Source organism: Thrips palmi, unplaced genomic scaffold (genome assembly GCF_012932325.1).
Source record: "Thrips palmi isolate BJ-2018 unplaced genomic scaffold, TpBJ-2018v1 HiC_scaffold_8, whole genome shotgun sequence".
In the NCBI taxonomy this organism is placed as follows: domain Eukaryota; kingdom Metazoa; phylum Arthropoda; class Insecta; order Thysanoptera; family Thripidae; genus Thrips; species Thrips palmi.
In genome coordinates this window covers 184,436-203,008 of record NW_023144635.1, presented here as the reverse complement: position 1 = coordinate 203,008, position 18,573 = coordinate 184,436, and the positions used below count along the sequence as shown (strand labels likewise).

The 18,573-nt window shown below is 60.6% G+C and overlaps 2 protein-coding genes across 4 annotated transcripts in view; one reads left to right on the top strand and one right to left on the bottom strand.

Moving 5' to 3' along the window:
• LOC117653864 (serine/threonine-protein kinase NIM1-like) overlaps positions 1-14,161 on the top strand; it is a 37,641-nt gene extending 23,480 nt beyond the window's left edge. Inside the window, exons 1-8 of one of the 2 annotated variants that reach the window (XM_034399836.1) lie at positions 7,065-7,212; positions 7,715-7,891; positions 10,325-10,436; positions 10,722-10,878; positions 11,165-11,273; positions 11,361-11,603; positions 12,408-12,799; positions 12,973-14,161. In XM_034399836.1, the coding sequence (XP_034255727.1) occupies positions 7,065-7,212; positions 7,715-7,891; positions 10,325-10,436; positions 10,722-10,878; positions 11,165-11,273; positions 11,361-11,603; positions 12,408-12,799; positions 12,973-13,230 (1,596 nt within the window). In that variant the 3' untranslated portion in view covers positions 13,231-14,161. Of the gene's footprint in view, positions 1-1,407; positions 1,500-7,064; positions 7,213-7,714; positions 7,892-10,324; positions 10,437-10,721; positions 10,879-11,164; positions 11,274-11,360; positions 11,604-12,407; positions 12,876-12,972 lie in introns of those variants that run through there. The other variant, XM_034399839.1, reaches the window with a different exon arrangement.
• Positions 14,162-14,205: 44 nt separating this feature from the next.
• LOC117653863 (heat shock protein 60A-like) lies at positions 14,206-18,130 on the bottom strand. Of its 2 annotated transcripts, none has more exons than XM_034399834.1 (7): positions 17,973-18,130; positions 16,488-17,058; positions 16,286-16,409; positions 15,648-16,180; positions 15,293-15,449; positions 15,040-15,218; positions 14,206-14,966 (listed from the first exon to the last, which is right to left on the bottom strand). In XM_034399834.1, exons 2-7 carry the CDS (start codon positions 17,049-17,051, stop codon positions 14,802-14,804), a joined length of 1,722 nt encoding a protein of 573 aa, XP_034255725.1. In that variant the 5' UTR covers positions 17,052-17,058; positions 17,973-18,130; the 3' UTR covers positions 14,206-14,801. The 2 variants fall into 2 exon arrangements, with proteins under 2 accessions (XP_034255725.1, XP_034255726.1); XM_034399835.1 differs by having other exon boundaries at positions 17,988-18,126.
• Between the last annotated feature and the right edge of the window lie 443 nt (positions 18,131-18,573).

The window sequence follows — 18,573 nt, the reverse complement described above, 5'->3', positions numbered from 1 at the left end:
GTATGCAAAAATACACACTTTGCCCGTTGTAGCAGGCAGAAAGTGCAACTTTGCCCTTCCCTCCCTCGGGCCGGCTCTGGATCCGCCACTGTCGCCGCCACGGTCGCGAAACTTCGGCGGGCGAGGCTCGTTTCGCGGTCCGCTCTCGGCGTGTTGTTTGCCGCTTGGCTCCCCGACTCGGGTTCAGACGGCCCTGGAATCTGGGGGCCCTTTGGTTTCAAACTGCCGACGTGCCGCCGAGGTGGCCGCCGAGGTGGCCGCCGGGGTGCCGCGGTGCCGTCGCAGCATGCATCGTTAAACGCGGCGCGGAGATCGAAGATGTCGCGTGAGCCGCGCGCCGTGAGCCCCGACGAAAAGTGCCTGTGCGCGCGGGGACGCGGGGGCGCGGGGGCGACGCCGCCGCGTGGGCGTTGTTTTTGTTGTTGGTGACTAAGTTTCTTCCAGCAGTTATATCTTTTTTATGATACGGCACGCCCCCGGCGGATGCGACCAGAGCCTCGTCGCCCCTCCCCGCCCCCTCCCTGCCCCCTCCCCGACCCGTACCGATCTCTCGGCGGCCTCGCGTGGATTCCCATTTTCCCGATAAGTCTCTCTGTCTCTGTCTCTCTCTCGCGCGCGCCCGCATAGCGTCATAACAAAACAGATTCGCATTTCGCAGCGGTGGCGACAGCGCCGTGCATAATGCATGTGGCAATAAAAGGAGGAGATATTAAATTTTGAATTTTAAAAACGACGCCGCGCCGGTTCTGGATTCTGCGCGCCACCGCCTGCGCCGCGTTTCATGTTTCATTTCATCGGCGGGGTAATGAGCGGTTCGTTTGGCGGCATTTCGCCGAGTCGGGCTGCACGGACTCACGGACTGGGCGGCACACTGCACGGACGGCGGGGCGGGGTGTTGAAATGCAGTGGCGTGGCGAAGCGGCCGAAGGCCTCCCTCCGCCGCGGCTTCTGCGAAATGACTGCGGCGCGGCGGCCTTTGCGTTTCCAGTAGTGGTGGCGGCGGACGGATTCCGAGAGTCGTTTTCGTCGCTCTGTCTCTCTCGCACTCCAAAGGGCTCCCGCATAGGCGCGAGAGAGACAGAGCGACGAAAACGACTCTCGGAATCAGTCCGCAGACCGGACACGGCGCGGCCGCGCGCGAGATCATGCACTCGGCAAAGAACTCCGTTTCACTTAGCTCATTCATGAGCCGCGCTGACGGGCTGGCCGGGCCCCGGAGTCCCTAGCCGTCGCGAAATGACTTGGCCGCCGAGCCGCCAAGCCGCCGCCGTCGGCACGGAATCCACGTACCAGATTACTCTGCAGATAAACGTCGCCTGACCAATAATTTCCTAATTTCGGCGCCGGGATTGATTCCCCCGCAGTGCGGCTCCCTCCGCAGTTCGTTCACGCCGCTTCCTGTTGCAGGTGATGGAGTCCCTGACGCTGAATGGTCACCGGGGCTAACATGCCCGCTGCCAGGGTGCACTCCCTGCCCAGCCAAGTCGTACCGTCGTCAGGTCAGTATACGCCACAACACCACCGCAGTGGTGCGCCGCCTCTATGTTGCAGCGTGTTGCAGGCGAAAATTTAAGGGGAGTGAAGGCGGTTATCCCCCCCCCACACACACACACACTTCGCGTACGAGATAGGCCGCCTGGCAGGCAACCAGCACTTCATTGCCCCTGTTAGTAGGCAAAAATGAAAACCCCCTCCTTTGAAAAATCTTAGATCCGCCCCTGCCCTGTTGGAGGCCAGGTTGATCCTTGATCCGCCGTGATGGGGCCTGAAGCACGCTGAAGCGTGGCTGGAACTGCCGAGTCGTTCGGCTTTAGTGGTGTGGTGGCTGCCGGTCCTCGCTACGCTCGCTGCCTCGCTTGCTGGGGCGGGGCGTCTGACGTCACGCCGCGTCCCCACCGCCCTTGCCCGCCCTTGGCCCCGCCGCCAGGCCGGTCTTCTGGCCCACTGTGCCTCGCTTGCTGGGCGGGGCGTCTGACGTCACGCCGCGTCCCCACGCCCTTGCCCGCCCTTGGCCCCGCTCGCCAGGCCGGTCTTCTGGCCACTGTGCCTCGCTTGCTGGCGGGGCGTCGACGTCACGCCTCGTCCCACCGCCCTTGCCCCCTTGGCCCCGCCGCAGGCCGGTCTTCTGGCCCCTGTGCCTCGTTGCTGGGCGGGGCGTCTGACGTCACGCCGCGTCCACCGCCATTTCCCAGCCCTTGGTCCCGCCGCCAGGCCGGTCTTCTGGCCACTGTGCCTCGCTTGCTGGCGGGGCGTCTGACGTCACGCCGCGTCCCCACCGCCCTTGCCCGCCCTCCTGTTGCCGCCGCCGCCAGGCCGGTCTTCTGGCCCACTGTGCCTCGCTTGCTGGGCGGGGCGCTGACGTCACGCCGCGTCCCACCGCCCTGCCCGCCCTGCCCCGCCGCCAGGCCGGTCTTCTGGCCCACTGTGCCTCGCTTGCTGGGCGGGGCGTCTGACGTCACGCCGCGTCCCCACCGCCCTTGCCCGCCCTTGGCCCCGCCGCCAGGCCGGTCTTCTGGCCCACTGTGCCTCGCTTGCTGGGCGGGGCGTCTGACGTCACGCCGCGTCCCCACCGCCCTTGCCCGCCCTTGGCCCCGCCGCCAGGCCGGTCTTCTGGCCCACTGTGCCTCGCTTGCTGGGCGGGGCGTCTGACGTCACGCCGCGTCCCCACCGCCCTTGCCCGCCCTTGGCCCCGCCGCCAGGCCGGTCTTCTGGCCCACTGTGCCTCGCTTGCTGGGCGGGGCGTCTGACGTCACGCCGCGTCCCCACCGCCCTTGCCCGCCCTTGGCCCCGCCGCCAGGCCGGTCTTCTGGCCCACTGTGCCTCGCTTGCTGGGCGGGGCGTCTGACGTCACGCCGCGTCCCCACCGCCCTTGCCCGCCCTTGGCCCCGCCGCCAGGCCGGTCTTCTGGCCCACTGTGCCTCGCTTGCTGGGCGGGGCGTCTGACGTCACGCCGCGTCCCCACCGCCCTTGCCCGCCCTTGGCCCCGCCGCCAGGCCGGTCTTCTGGCCCACTGTGCCTCGCTTGCTGGGCGGGGCGTCTGACGTCACGCCGCGTCCCCACCGCCCTTGCCCGCCCTTGGCCCCGCCGCCAGGCCGGTCTTCTGGCCCACTGTGCCTCGCTTGCTGGGCGGGGCGTCTGACGTCACGCCGCGTCCCCACCGCCCTTGCCCGCCCTTGGCCCCGCCGCCAGGCCGGTCTTCTGGCCCACTGTGCCTCGCTTGCTGGGCGGGGCGTCTGACGTCACGCCGCGTCCCCACCGCCCTTGCCCGCCCTTGGCCCCGCCGCCAGGCCGGTCTTCTGGCCCACTGTGCCTCGCTTGCTGGGCGGGGCGTCTGACGTCACGCCGCGTCCCCACCGCCCTTGCCCGCCCTTGGCCCCGCCGCCAGGCCGGTCTTCTGGCCCACTGTGCCTCGCTTGCTGGGCGGGGCGTCTGACGTCACGCCGCGTCCCCACCGCCCTTGCCCGCCCTTGGCCCCGCCGCCAGGCCGGTCTTCTGGCCCACTGTGCCTCGCTTGCTGGGCGGGGCGTCTGACGTCACGCCGCGTCCCCACCGCCCTTGCCCGCCCTTGGCCCCGCCGCCAGGCCGGTCTTCTGGCCCACTGTGCCTCGCTTGCTGGGCGGGGCGTCTGACGTCACGCCGCGTCCCCACCGCCCTTGCCCGCCCTTGGCCCCGCCGCCAGGCCGGTCTTCTGGCCCACTGTGCCTCGCTTGCTGGGCGGGGCGTCTGACGTCACGCCGCGTCCCCACCGCCCTTGCCCGCCCTTGGCCCCGCCGCCAGGCCGGTCTTCTGGCCCACTGTGCCTCGCTTGCTGGGCGGGGCGTCTGACGTCACGCCGCGTCCCCACCGCCCTTGCCCGCCCTTGGCCCCGCCGCCAGGCCGGTCTTCTGGCCCACTGTGCCTCGCTTGCTGGGCGGGGCGTCTGACGTCACGCCGCGTCCCCACCGCCCTTGCCCGCCCTTGGCCCCGCCGCCAGGCCGGTCTTCTGGCCCACTGTGCCTCGCTTGCTGGGCGGGGCGTCTGACGTCACGCCGCGTCCCCACCGCCCTTGCCCGCCCTTGGCCCCGCCGCCAGGCCGGTCTTCTGGCCCACTGTGCCTCGCTTGCTGGGCGGGGCGTCTGACGTCACGCCGCGTCCCCACCGCCCTTGCCCGCCCTTGGCCCCGCCGCCAGGCCGGTCTTCTGGCCCACTGTGCCTCGCTTGCTGGGCGGGGCGTCTGACGTCACGCCGCGTCCCCACCGCCCTTGCCCGCCCTTGGCCCCGCCGCCAGGCCGGTCTTCTGGCCCACTGTGCCTCGCTTGCTGGGCGGGGCGTCTGACGTCACGCCGCGTCCCCACCGCCCTTGCCCGCCCTTGGCCCCGCCGCCAGGCCGGTCTTCTGGCCCACTGTGCCTCGCTTGCTGGGCGGGGCGTCTGACGTCACGCCGCGTCCCCACCGCCCTTGCCCGCCCTTGGCCCCGCCGCCAGGCCGGTCTTCTGGCCCACTGTGCCTCGCTTGCTGGGCGGGGCGTCTGACGTCACGCCGCGTCCCCACCGCCCTTGCCCGCCCTTGGCCCCGCCGCCAGGCCGGTCTTCTGGCCCACTGTGCCTCGCTTGCTGGGCGGGGCGTCTGACGTCACGCCGCGTCCCCACCGCCCTTGCCCGCCCTTGGCCCCGCCGCCAGGCCGGTCTTCTGGCCCACTGTGCCTCGCTTGCTGGGCGGGGCGTCTGACGTCACGCCGCGTCCCCACCGCCCTTGCCCGCCCTTGGCCCCGCCGCCAGGCCGGTCTTCTGGCCCACTGTGCCTCGCTTGCTGGGCGGGGCGTCTGACGTCACGCCGCGTCCCCACCGCCCTTGCCCGCCCTTGGCCCCGCCGCCAGGCCGGTCTTCTGGCCCACTGTGCCTCGCTTGCTGGGCGGGGCGTCTGACGTCACGCCGCGTCCCCACCGCCCTTGCCCGCCCTTGGCCCCGCCGCCAGGCCGGTCTTCTGGCCCACTGTGCCTCGCTTGCTGGGCGGGGCGTCTGACGTCACGCCGCGTCCCCACCGCCCTTGCCCGCCCTTGGCCCCGCCGCCAGGCCGGTCTTCTGGCCCACTGTGCCTCGCTTGCTGGGCGGGGCGTCTGACGTCACGCCGCGTCCCCACCGCCCTTGCCCGCCCTTGGCCCCGCCGCCAGGCCGGTCTTCTGGCCCACTGTGCCTCGCTTGCTGGGCGGGGCGTCTGACGTCACGCCGCGTCCCCACCGCCCTTGCCCGCCCTTGGCCCCGCCGCCAGGCCGGTCTTCTGGCCCACTGTGCCTCGCTTGCTGGGCGGGGCGTCTGACGTCACGCCGCGTCCCCACCGCCCTTGCCCGCCCTTGGCCCCGCCGCCAGGCCGGTCTTCTGGCCCACTGTGCCTCGCTTGCTGGGCGGGGCGTCTGACGTCACGCCGCGTCCCCACCGCCCTTGCCCGCCCTTGGCCCCGCCGCCAGGCCGGTCTTCTGGCCCACTGTGCCTCGCTTGCTGGGCGGGGCGTCTGACGTCACGCCGCGTCCCCACCGCCCTTGCCCGCCCTTGGCCCCGCCGCCAGGCCGGTCTTCTGGCCCACTGTGCCTCGCTTGCTGGGCGGGGCGTCTGACGTCACGCCGCGTCCCCACCGCCCTTGCCCGCCCTTGGCCCCGCCGCCAGGCCGGTCTTCTGGCCCACTGTGCCTCGCTTGCTGGGCGGGGCGTCTGACGTCACGCCGCGTCCCCACCGCCCTTGCCCGCCCTTGGCCCCGCCGCCAGGCCGGTCTTCTGGCCCACTGTGCCTCGCTTGCTGGGCGGGGCGTCTGACGTCACGCCGCGTCCCCACCGCCCTTGCCCGCCCTTGGCCCCGCCGCCAGGCCGGTCTTCTGGCCCACTGTGCCTCGCTTGCTGGGCGGGGCGTCTGACGTCACGCCGCGTCCCCACCGCCCTTGCCCGCCCTTGGCCCCGCCGCCAGGCCGGTCTTCTGGCCCACTGTGCCTCGCTTGCTGGGCGGGGCGTCTGACGTCACGCCGCGTCCCCACCGCCCTTGCCCGCCCTTGCCCGCCCTTGGCCCCGCCGCCAGGCCGGTCTTCTGGCCCACTGTGCCTCGCTTGCTGGGCGGGGCGTCTGACGTCACGCCGCGTCCCCACCGCCCTTGCCCGCCCTTGGCCCCGCCGCCAGGCCGGTCTTCTGGCCCACTGTGCCTCGCTTGCTGGGCGGGGCGTCTGACGTCACGCCGCGTCCCCACCGCCCTTGCCCGCCCTTGGCCCCGCCGCCAGGCCCGGACGGCCCGGACCGGCAGACTCATTCCGAGAGGGAGCGCTCTCTCTCTCTCCCTCTCGCACACGTGGGTCGTCCCGTATGGGTGCGAGAGAGACGGGCCGACGGGACTCCTCGCTGATGAATACTCTCCAATTGCGCCAGGGGACCCATAGCCCGCGGCTTGGCCTCTAACTAGTTACGGGTTACGGCCCCACCTGTGTGCCGGCACTGCCCCGCCAGCCCCGCCAGCGACGCCCACCCACGGGGACCACTCAGCAAATTAAAGCCCCTTGTTGCACGTCACACGTCCACGTCGATGCAGATTGGGGGATGCCACCTCCGTGGAGGGTGCCCGTCGTCTTCGTCGTCCTCGTCGTCCTCGTCGTCCTCGTCGTCCTCGTCGTCCACGTCGCCCTCTTCCTTCCCGGAGCGTCCAGAGCCGGCGGCGGCATGGCCATGGCAAAGCACCCCCGGGACCGCGTCAGCTTTATTTTTCTGATGAGGACGAACCACTTCCGCCTCTCCCCCCCCCCCCCCCCCCCCCCGCTTCAACGCCAGCTCGATGTCACTTTTAATTTGTCACGGCGCTGTAGGATGTAAGGGTGTTGGTGCGGCACGGAGGCGGCCACCTGGCGCAGTCGAAGTAGTCGAGGTGGTCGAGAAGGTCGAGGTGGTCGAGGTGCAGGCGTGCGACGACGCACCAGTGCGAGCCTAGCGTCCAGCCCCATGCTGCCACGCGTCGGTCGCCGCGCCGTGACGGCGCCGTGCCGCGCGCGCCGCGGCCAAGCAGCAGCAGGCCGCCGCGAAGGAGGCCGTCAAGGAGGCCGCCAAGCAGGCCGCCGTCATGCACTCGTGCGTCACGTTCGTGTCCAACGGCGACCCGCGCACGCGCTACCCCAACATCGTGCGGCCCTACCAGCCCGTGCCCAGGCCGCCCAGGCCGCCGGGGAGGAGGACCTCGCTGAGCGCGGCGCTGTTCGGCGGCAGCAAAGGTGCCCGACGGACGTGCCCGTCAGCCTCAAATTAAGCCGCCAGCGCTCAGTGGGCCAGAAGACCGGTGGAGGCGGTCAAAACTTAAGACACCTTTTGAGCTCTAGAGTCGCTGTATGGGACTCGAACCGAACGTATGACCCCACCAATGGATTTCTCGTTCGGAGAGCAATCCATTGGTGGGGTCGGACGTTCGGTTCGAGTCCTATTTAGCGACCCTGGGGCTCTGAACGCGTCTAGAGTTTTGGCCGCCTCCACCGGTCTTCTGGCCCACTGTGCAGTAAGGTCATATGGAAGATAGGTCGGCGCAACCGAGATCCCAAATCCGTCGCCGGGTGCAGCGGAGGACCGCCTACCTGCCTGCCAGCCTGCCTGCCGGCTTGCCCGGTGTCCCATCTCGGTTGCGCCGACCTAGCTTCCATATGACCTTACTGTGCAGTGCCCCACAAAGACGAAACCAAACATAAAGGCATCTCCAACCGCGACCGGCCGGCTTTGTTCCAGGAGCAGAGTGCGGGGGCAGCACGCCGTACGAGCGGCTCACCCTCCAGCTGCACCATGACCGGCGCTGGCGGCAGGAGGTGTCCCTGGGCAAGCGGGTCGGCCTGTACCGCCTGCGCGGCGACCTGGGCGCCGGCAACTTCAGCACCGTCAAGATGGCCGTACACCAGCTCACCTCAGGTAGGTTTGGATTTGCTGTCGATGTTGAGCAAAAAAATACCTAGTTTGATTTATTTTGTTTGCACATTACCTCTCGCGGTAAACAAAACTCCCGAATCCCGTCTCTTTAGAGCCGAGAAATGGGATACTTTGGAGAAATGGGCGACTCGGCATGCGGGACATTCGTTCACCCATTACTGCTCTCCCCTTCATATCACTACGAAAATAAAACAAAAAGCAAGAAGATAATTCGGGCTGGAACTCCGGTAAATTGGCAATCCGAATGGAAGCCTTCCCCGCGGGGTTGTGCATCGACGGAACTGGCTTTGGCCGGCAGGGGCGGAGTAGGCAGCCCCTGGGAGGCACGACAGCCGTGCGTCGCGGGCCTGCCTATGCACGGAACGACAGGCGCTCTGGGCTCGGGGGCTCTGGGGGGAGCATTGGGAACATATTGGCAGGGCCTGTCTACCCTAGAAGGTGACTGCTGCGGCTCGACTGCCCCCTCCCCCGGCAGCGCCACGAGCCTGCAGACTGATTCCGAGAGTCGTTTTCGTCGCTCCGTCTCTCTCGCTCTCGCAGGTCGTCCCGTATGGGGGAGAGGGAGAGAGACGGGGCGACGAAAACGACTCTCGGAATGGGTCTCCTGGGCGCGCAGCGGGCAGCGGGTGCAGCAGGAAGCCCTAGCACGCCCCAGCTAGGCGGCTAGGCGCGACGAGACACCGAGCTGTCCTAACCTGTCGGGGCGCGGGGCGCTACTGCGCTACCCGTGTAGTGTCCCGGTGGCGCCCAACAAATTTCACTCCGTAAAAATGATTATTGCAAAAGCGTCACTGGCACCCCTCCTTTGGGACCCATTCTACCCTTCGTAAAGCTTAGCGAAAAGCCCCAAAAATGAGTATGATTTTTAAAATTTAAATCAGTTGGCCTCATATTCGCACTTACTGCGCTCCGAACTTTCTCGCGATGCGTAACTCGCCCCACGGCTGTTGTCTCCCCCCCCCCCTTCTTACGGACGCTCCTGCAGGTGTAGATCCTGTTAGTGCCGTGCTGGCGAGTAGCTCAGCGGATGACGATGGTTACTTTGCACTGGCGGCGTGGGGCGGGGCGGCGGGGAGGGGCGTGCTGCACATTGCTGCACATTTACACAGCATAGAACAGGTGACTGAGGCGCCACGCCCGTCCGACCCGTTCGCGCTGAATCAGCAGAGTCACCAACCTAGCGTCTAGCGCCACGGAGTACAGTGGGCCAGAAGACCTGTGGAGGCGGACAAAACTCTAGACGCGTTTTGAGCTCCAGAGTCGCTAAACAGGCCTCGAACCGAACGAGTGACCCCACCAATGGATTGCTCTCCGAACGAGGAACCCATTGGTGGGGTCACACTTGCGGTTCGAGTCCTGTTTAGCGACTCTGGAGCTCAAAACGCGTCTAGAGTTTTGGCCGCCTTCACCGGTCTTCTGGCCCACTGTGCGGAGGGAGGGCAAGGGGAAGGACGGGGACACCGCAGCCGTCGCTCTGTCTCTCTCGCACTCGTGGGGCGGTCCGTAGGGGTGCGAGCGAGACGAAGCAGTGTTCGGAATCAGTTTGCTGGGGGCGACTCACCCCCCGGCCTCCAGTCGCATGCCCACGCGCCGAGAAATGGCCGCGCCGGATTGTCTGTTCGTTTCGTGAGTAGGGAGAGTTAGCCCCCTCCCCCCTGGCCCTGGCGCGCCATGGCGGGGCCATGGCGGGGCGGCTCGTGGCGCGGCTCACACGTCGGGAGGATCTTCACCCCGCGCTGCGCTCCGCCGCTCCGCTCCGGCAGGCCCAGGGCAGGCCATGCGGTCACCCCGTCGAGGGTCGAGCCGCGGGCCGGGCAGGGCCGCCCAGTTTTGGAGGTCATTTCTCGCCGCCGTGATCGTGGTCGTGGTCGTGATCCCGATGCGCGATAGGCCGGGGAGTGCGGCCGGGCCGGGGGCGTCGCTCCCGACTAGCGAGAGCCAGAGGCCGGAAACTCCAGGCGGGGCTGCAAAGGTTCCGACGGAGCTGTCCCGACCAGACAGACCATGGGCCAGGCCGTGGGAGTATTTCTCGGTCGGGTCGAACCCCAGGGGCCCCACGGACCCCACGCGGACCGCGCTCCCGGGAATCAGCTCGACGACAAGTTCGTTGATGCTTTTTCGCGGAATGAAGAAAGCTCCTTGCCGGCAATATGCCATACTACTGCTTCCCTTCGGCAACCCGCTCATTTGATTCACAAATCCGCGGGCGGCACTGCGAGCGGTAGCACTGCCCGAGCGGTACCGCCGACTGCGACATAAAGCGGCGACATCGCTGAGCCGCCCCGCCGCGCATAATGCAGCCGCAGCACTCCTACGCTCAAATTATTCCAGCACTTAGCGAGCAAAAACGTTTTTAACAGGAACTATGATATTTGAAACAAAAAAGAAAAAAAAATTGATGTGTGCCTTTTGCAGAGCGGGTGGCCATCAAGATCCTGGACAAGGCGAAGCTGGACCAGAAGACGAGACGCATGGTGACGAGGGAGGTGGCCAACATGGAGCGCGTGCACCATCCCAACATCATCAGGTACGCCGCGCTGCGGACTGATCCCGAGGGTCGTTTTCGTCGCTCTGTCTCTCTCGCACCCAGACGGGGCGCCGCATGAGTGCGAGAGAGACAGAGCGACGGAATCGACCCTCGGACTCAGCCTGCTGGCCGCGCGCCGACGGCGAGGCCGACGGGATGCCTAACGCTGCGGCGCGCACGCCACAAGGCGATTGCGTCGGGAAAGACCGCCGCAGCCCTACTGCAGTGTGGCAGTGTCAACGACCCGGATTCCGATTCACACTCGGCCCTCTGCTTTTGGCCCAGGCTGTACGAGGTGGTGGAGACCTACTCCAAGCTGCACCTGGTGTTGGAGTTCGCCGCGGGCGGGGAGCTCTACCACAAGATCAGCACGCTGGGCCGGATGGAGGAGGCCCAGGCCAAGGTCGTCTTCGGCCAGATCGCCTCGGCCGTTCACTACTTGGTGAGTCTCATTATCGCTCGGTTCCTGGCGCGCACAGTGGGCCAGAACTCTAGACGCTTTTTGAGCTCCAGAGTCGCTAAATAGAACTCGAACCGAACGTGTGACCCCACCAATGGATTGCTCTCCGAACGAGGAATCCATGGGTGGGGTAACACATTGGGCTCGTGGAGCTCAAAACCCATCTAGAGTTTTGGCCGCTTCCACCGATCTTCTAGCCCCCTGTGCCGCGTCGCGTTGCCTGCCCAGTGCCTTACAGTGCCCCGTCTTTGTCTTGCCGGCGCTGCAGCACGGGCGCGGCATCATCCACAGGGACATCAAGGCCGAGAACGTGTTCTGCGCGGGGCCCACGTTAGTCAAGCTGGGCGACTTCGGCTTCAGCACCGAGCTCACCTCAGGTAAGGGCCGCCCGCGCCCCGCCGTGTGTTGTTGTTGATGTTTGCTCGCTCTAAAAGCTCTAAAACTCCGTTTGTTTTTGTTGGCAGGAATGCAGCAGCAGCTTAACACGTTTTGCGGCTCGCCGCCGTACGCCGCCCCCGAGCTGTTCCGCGACGAGTCCTACCGCGGCCCGCCCGTGGACCTGTGGGCGCTGGGCGTGCTGCTGGCCTTCATCGTGACGGGCCACATGCCCTTCCAGGCGCCCACCGTCGCCTCCCTCAAGCGCCACATCCTGGAGGGCCACTTCAGCCTGCCCGCGCACCTGTCGGACGAGTGCCAGGGGCTCATCGGTGAGTGAGATGGAAAAGCCTCTGACGCCGGTGTTTGAACCCGGGGCGGTTGGATTTCCGACGCCCTGTGTTTAAAAGCCGGTCCCAGGGTGGCTGTCATCCTCGCTGACGGCCTGACGGCTGGGTGGTGCTTTCATGAGACTAGGGGTAATGGACTCGCAACGGAGCTGGCCGGAATCTCTGCTTTGCTAATTGTAGTTCACTATTTCTCCGACTAAATATGAGAGTTTTGAGATGGCTCGGGCATTTTTGGAAAGAAGACATCTTAAAGTATGCCCTAAATTCAAAAAAGTTTCAATTTTCCCACCAGGGCTCGAACAGGAACAGCTTCACCGTTGCGCTTCTCAAATGCGCAGGGCGACGGCCATGGTGCCAGGGGCGACGCAGGGGGGACGCATCTTCAACTTGCGATAGAAGCTTCCCGATGCCGCAAAAGTGATGGGACATAGTTTGTCTTCGACATATATTAAGGTGCACCACTTGTCCCATCACTTTTGCGGCATGGGGAAGCTTCTAGCGCAAGTTGAAGAGGCGCCCCCCCTGCGTCGCCCCTGGCACCATGGCCGTCGCCCTGCGCATTTGAGAAGCGCAACGGTGAAGCTGTTCCTGTTCGAGCCCTGGTGGGAAAATTGAAACTTTTTTGAATTTAGGGCATACTTTAAGATGTCTTCTTTCCGAAAATGCCCGACCCATCTCAAAAATCGCATATTTAGTCGGAGAAATAGTGAACTACAATTAGCAAGGCAGAGGTTCCGGCCAGCTCCGTTGCGAGTCCATTACCCCTAGTCTCATGGTGCTTTGCAGAGGCCATCCTGCGGCAAGCGCCGGCGGAGCGGCTCGCCATGGACCAGATCGTGGCGTCGGAGTGGCTCTGCGGCACGCCGATCCCCAAGGTGCCCGACGACCAGGGCGACTGGGTGACGCTGCCCACCCGGGCCAACGGCCTGAGCACGTCGCCACCCGCCGAGGACGGCGCCAGCCCCGCGCCGCCGACGCCGCCGCCGCCCCTCTCGGACATCGAGGTGCTGGCCCGCGAGCGGCTGGCCGCGCTGGGCATCGGCGCCGCGCTGCTGCACGAGAACCTCGAGAAGGGCGTGCGCTCGCCCGTCATCGGCACGTACCGCATCGCCGTGCACCGCCTGCAGAAGCAGGCGTCGTCGCAGCCCGGCACGCCGGACGCCGCCACTCCGCACGGCGTGAGTCCTCGCCACCGCCGTCACTCTGCCTCTCTCGCACTCGTGGGGCTCCCCGCTTAGGTGTGAGAGAGACAGAGCGACGAGAGAATAAGTCTGCTGGTCCTTCCCCCAGCCGGGCTGCGCACTTGGCTTGCTTTGCTTCATCCCCGTCGTCTTGTCTTCCTGTCCCGCAGGACTCCAACGGCCGCGGCGGCGCTGCATCCGGGGACGACGGCCAGGGCGGCCAGGGCCACTGCCGGCACGCCCACTCCCACTCCCTGCAGGCCACCGCCGGCCAGTCCCTGTCCGGGGCGGCCAAGGCGGCGGGGGGCACGGCGACGGCCGGGGCCGCGCGGGGGCTGTTCCGGAAGGCCAAGTCGGCGGCCACCCCCAAGCAGCAGGCCAGCAACGGCCAGGTCACCGTGCGCTCCAGGACTTGTGTGTTGCTGTAACCGATGACGCCTGAGCGGAATGCTGGCCGAAAAGGAAAGAACCCTCCTCAAATTTACGAAGTGCCGCTACTGTGTTGGGATTCAATTCCAGCCCCCCTCCCACACAGAGCTGAGCTATTTCGTGTTTGGTCTCCTCACTTTATTCACTTCGTATATTCTGAAACCTGAGCTGGAGAACGTTGCTGCGGGCAGCGGGCTGCTGTGAAGCACGTGCAAGTATGATTCGATCTATTTTACCGTACGATCTCATTGATTCCAGGTCATGGATCGGTAGATGCAATGTAATTTAATGTTCAAGTACGTAAGGTGATACAGATATCGTAGGCAATAGGAAAATTAGAACCACGAATTACCATATTATTTTCTATGACGTAGATTCGCAAAAGTATCCATGTCTGGGAAGGCCCGCCATCGGCGCCAACAGTGCAAATTGGAGTCGAAAAAGTTGCCCGCCCGACCGGCGCTATAGCTCGCTAACCCCGTGTGAATATACAATGTTTTTATCTTATAATCTCTGCAATGTTGGGGAGCACAGAGTAACCCCATCCTAAATTTTCATCAGTCCGCTAGTCTTCAATTCTCTTGACAGGAGGAGTGGCTTTCCAGAAAAAGAAATTTGGAAGCATGCCGGAAATTAATGTAGAAGCGTTTAAATTGACTTACATTCCACTAATTATCTTCTTGGAACAGTTTTCCTAGCTTTGAATTACTGCATATTTATCTATGTATTGATGAGAATGTAGGAATCTTCTTCAAAACTTCATTGAGAAAATGTGAGAAGATGGAAGAGACAAAACAGAGCTGTGATAGATAATGAATTGTCAAAACACATCTAGTCAGTGTTTACAATATTTTTTTTTATTGTCTGTTATATATAATATAGATGTGAGATGTATTTTTTGTTACAATAAAATAATCAATCTGACGAGTACCAAATCAATATGCATGACAGGGGTGGAAAATAAAAGGCAAGGGTACAAACTCATACCGCTCTCTGTATTTTTAACATTACAAAACAGGGAGATGTGATGAATAACTATAATGTACTATGATAATGGCAACATTATTTACAAATTGTTGAAACACTGTGGGAGATCTGGAAAATGAAAACCTGAATACAACAATGGAATGAGATACCACCTAGTTCACAAGTGTTAAGATACTTAACTGAAATTCATAAAAGCATTTTGATGGAGCTGGAGACACAGTTAACATATTTAAAATATTTAGACCAAATAAAACATACAAGCTTTAAGGAAATAGACTCTGACATAAGCACAGTAACATTTGTGTCTTGACCAGCCTACAGAACAGTTGAAGTTTTCCAGATCGCATGACTAGTAGGCAAGATACTACAAAGGAGTTGGAGCCTTGATTATCTTCATGTTTCCCCTTCTCCAAGCAAATGCATAAAACAGTCACAAAATTTGGGCACTGAACACATAAAACCCATGTGTTGCACACTACAGAAGTAGAGAACTCACAGCACGCTTACAGTCCAGCTATAAGTCACCACCTACTAGTGGAGTAGGCACACAACAGGGGCATTGAGCGACTTGACAGATCTTGGTTTACATTCCCATGCCTCCCATACCGCCCATGCCACCCATTCCACCCATGCCGCCCATGCCAGCTCCCATGGGAGGATCTTCCTTGGGCAGTTCTGTGACAACAGCTTCAGCTGTTGTTAGAAGGGAAGCAACTCCTGCAGCGTCCGTTAAGGCAGTCCTCACAACCTGCAACACAACGATCTGTAAGCATCGAATCAAGTAGTGCCTTGAAACCCTGACAAGTAACTACTCAACATACCTTGGTTGGATCAATAATTCCTTTCTCAATCATATTGACAAATTCATTATTTAAAGCATCATATCCCATATCTCCCTTTCCTTCTTCAACCTTTGAAACAATAACTGAGGCTTCAACACCAGCGTTGAGAGCAATCTGCATGCAAGGCTGACGAAGGGCTTTGCGAACAATGTTAATTCCTGCAAAAGAAGAAACGGGTGAGGTCCATGAACTTCCTCTTCAGTATAATGTACATCAGACAAACAAAACATACCAGTCTTCTGGTCGTTGTTGGCTGGGGTGAGACTGTCAAGGCTGGAAATGCAACGAAGGAGAGCAGTGCCACCGCCGGGAACAATACCTTCCTCAACAGCAGCACGGGTGGCGCACAGAGCATCATTTACACGGTCCTTCTTCTCATTAACTTCAACCTAAAAAGATACAAACATTTTAAAACATGGACAATCAATCAAAGACGACCTTAAACACAAACAAAGATCAGATATTTCGCTTCAGGAAACAAGATCAGAGCTTCATCTCAATCCAGGTGGAGAGGTGCAGCATCAGACGGCCTTTCATTATCATCAGTTTAAAATGGCAGCAAATAAATACAACTTGAAGAAACTTGCCTCGCTAGATCCTCCAACTCTGAGAACAGCAACACCAGATGCTAATCTCGCTAACCGCTCCTGCAGCTTCTCCTTCTCATATTCAGAGGTGGTGTCGGCAATCTGGTCCCTAATCTGGTCCGCTCTTCTGTCGATATCAGCCTTCTTGCCCTTGCCCTTCAGCATCAAGGTGTCATCCTTGGTGATGATGCACTCTCCCACAATGCCAAGGTCTTCCTTAGTGACATCTTCCAACTTAACGGGGCTGCCCTCATCTCCAAACACAATACCACCAGTGGAAATGGCCATATCCTGGAGAGTTGCCTTGCGGTTGTCTCCAAAACCAGGTGCTTTGACAGCAGCAACTTGAAGTCCAATCTTGAGCCTGTTAACTACAAGTGTGCTGAGAGCTTCACCATCGATGTCCTCAGCAACAATTACGAGGGGCTTGCGGAGAGTGTTAGCCAGTTCAAGGGCGGGGATAATAGACTGAATTGATGAGATTTTCTTCTCGGAGAAAAGAACGAGACAATCTTGGAATTCAACCTTGGCACCTGAGATAAAACCCATGGGAGTTAGTAACAGAAATAGGCAGATACCCACATTTCAACAAATAGAATGGAATACACTGTCAAGTAGTGGTCAGTCACAAGGCCTACCTTTAGCAGTGTTAATGAAATAAGGTGAAATGTATCCTCTATCAAATTTCATGCCCTCTATGACTTCAAGCTCATCATTAAGAGTCTTGCCGTCTTTGACAGTGATTACGCCTTCTTTGCCAACCTGGAAAAGAGTAAACCAATGAGAATCTAGCAAAATCAAAACAGGACATCAGTTGGAGCAAAGATGTTCCAAACATACCCTCTTCATGGCGTTGGAGATCAAGTCACCAATTTTGCGGTCTCCATTGGCTGAAATGGTGGCAACTTGGGCAATTTCTTCAGGGGTGGTGACAGGTCTGGAAAGGTTTTTCAGGTGGCCAATGATGGCATCCACAGCAAGCATTACACCCTTGCGGACCTCAATGGGGTTAGCCCCAGTAGAGATCTTCTCAAAGCCCTCCTTGGCGATAGCTCTGGCTAAAACTGTTGCTGTGGTTGTGCCATCTCCGGCTTCCTCGTTGGTGTTATTGGCCACATCCTGAACTAGGCGGGCGCCGATGTTTTGGAACTTGTCTTTCAGTTCAACGCCCTTGGCGACAGTGACACCATCCTTGGTAATTTTGGGACTACCCCAAGACTGTTCCAGGATGACATTGCGGCCTTTGGGGCCCATTGTAACAGCAACAGCATCTGCTAAAATGTCAACACCCTGGAGCATGAGAGCTCGGACCTCAGGTCCGAAGCGGACATCTTTGGCATAACCACGGACATGGCAGATCTGGCGTGATGCTACAGAGCGCAAGACTGTTGGCAGCCTGAACATGATGGATCTGAAAAAGGACACATTAAAAATGTATTAGAGATGGGATGATCTTAGCGGGTAGCCAAACATAACAGAAAGGGAAATGTTCGAGTCCGCAAAGCCAAGCAGTGGAAATCTGAGCGAGTCAAAAGCCAATCTTGGGTGAAGCAACTCCATGAACATTCTTCTATGACAAGTCAGAAATTGTGCAGCAATGGGTGTCTGAACAAGGAACGACTGTCAAGGGTGAGAATGTTAAAACGCAAGGAACTGTAGGAGTCCGCAAAGCCAAGCAGTGGAAATCTGAGCGAGTCAAAAGCCAATCTTGGGTGAAGCAACTCCATGAACATTCTTCTATGACAAGTCAGAAATTGTGCAGCAATGGGTGCCTGAACAAGGAACGACTGTCAAGGGTGAGAGTATTAAAATGCCACAAAATGTATGAGTCCGCAAAGCCAAGCAGTGGAAATCTGAGCAAGTCAAAAACCAATCTTGGGTGAAGCAACTCCATGAACAATCTTCTATGACAAGTCAGAAATTGTGCAGCAATGAGTGTCTACACAAGGAACGACTGTCAAACATTAAAATGTGGCATGAAACTAAATTCCCTGAAGCACTGTAACAACCGGGTTCACCTTCGTTGGTGGTGAAGCCGCTCAAAGGGCAATCATGGGAAAGTAGAGAACGACATAACCTATTCAGTGGACATAGTGGCTCAGGAAACGCACAGAGATACGAGGAAAACACAAACAGCGTAGGCAAATTAGGACAAACATGTTGTGCTAGCAGTTACCAGTAGACGGAATCAATGACAGGATACGAGTCCATGCAAGACTTGCTAGCCGGCATGCTCCGATGCATGCTCAAAAAAGATTTCGTCAGAAAAGCTGAATTCAAGCGTGGTTTCACGGAAAAGTGTATCAAACGAAGCAAGCTGCTTACCAGAAGTAAACGCACCGGGTCAAGAGTAAATGTACAGTTAGAACTTATAAAATGAGATCAGAGTTTCGCTTGATCCTTTGGTGGTGACCACGAGGAAACTGGTCGGCCGAACGCACGAGAAGATGCTGGTGTAGGAGCAGAGGTGAAAAGAAGAAGAAGAGGGGAATCCTCAGCGCGGCCCTGGCACAAGCATTCCGCTCAAAAACTAGAGAGGCGCGTGTCATTCTTCCATCTGTATAAAATATGAAAATTGTGAACGGGAGGCTGACACCAAATCTGATAGACTTGAGCTAATAAAGTGGAGTCATCGATTAATAAGAGAGCTCCTGGGGCGGTGTGGGCGACTCGACTGCTCGTCCGTGGCCCCTGCAACTTCTAGAATGTGCTGGTGGTCTGATGAAACTTCAAGGTCTCTTTTCCAAGCCGTTGGCGGTGGAATGGGTTAAAAATCGTGCTTCCAGTCGCAGACATTCAATGTTGGGCTAACGTTTGAAACGGAACCTGTTCAATTTGTGTTTTAGTTCAAGATTGGCGCTATATAGTTTCGAACGTGCCGGCAGGGTCCTTTGACTGTGGACGTAGAAGACGTCTGCCTTTCAAA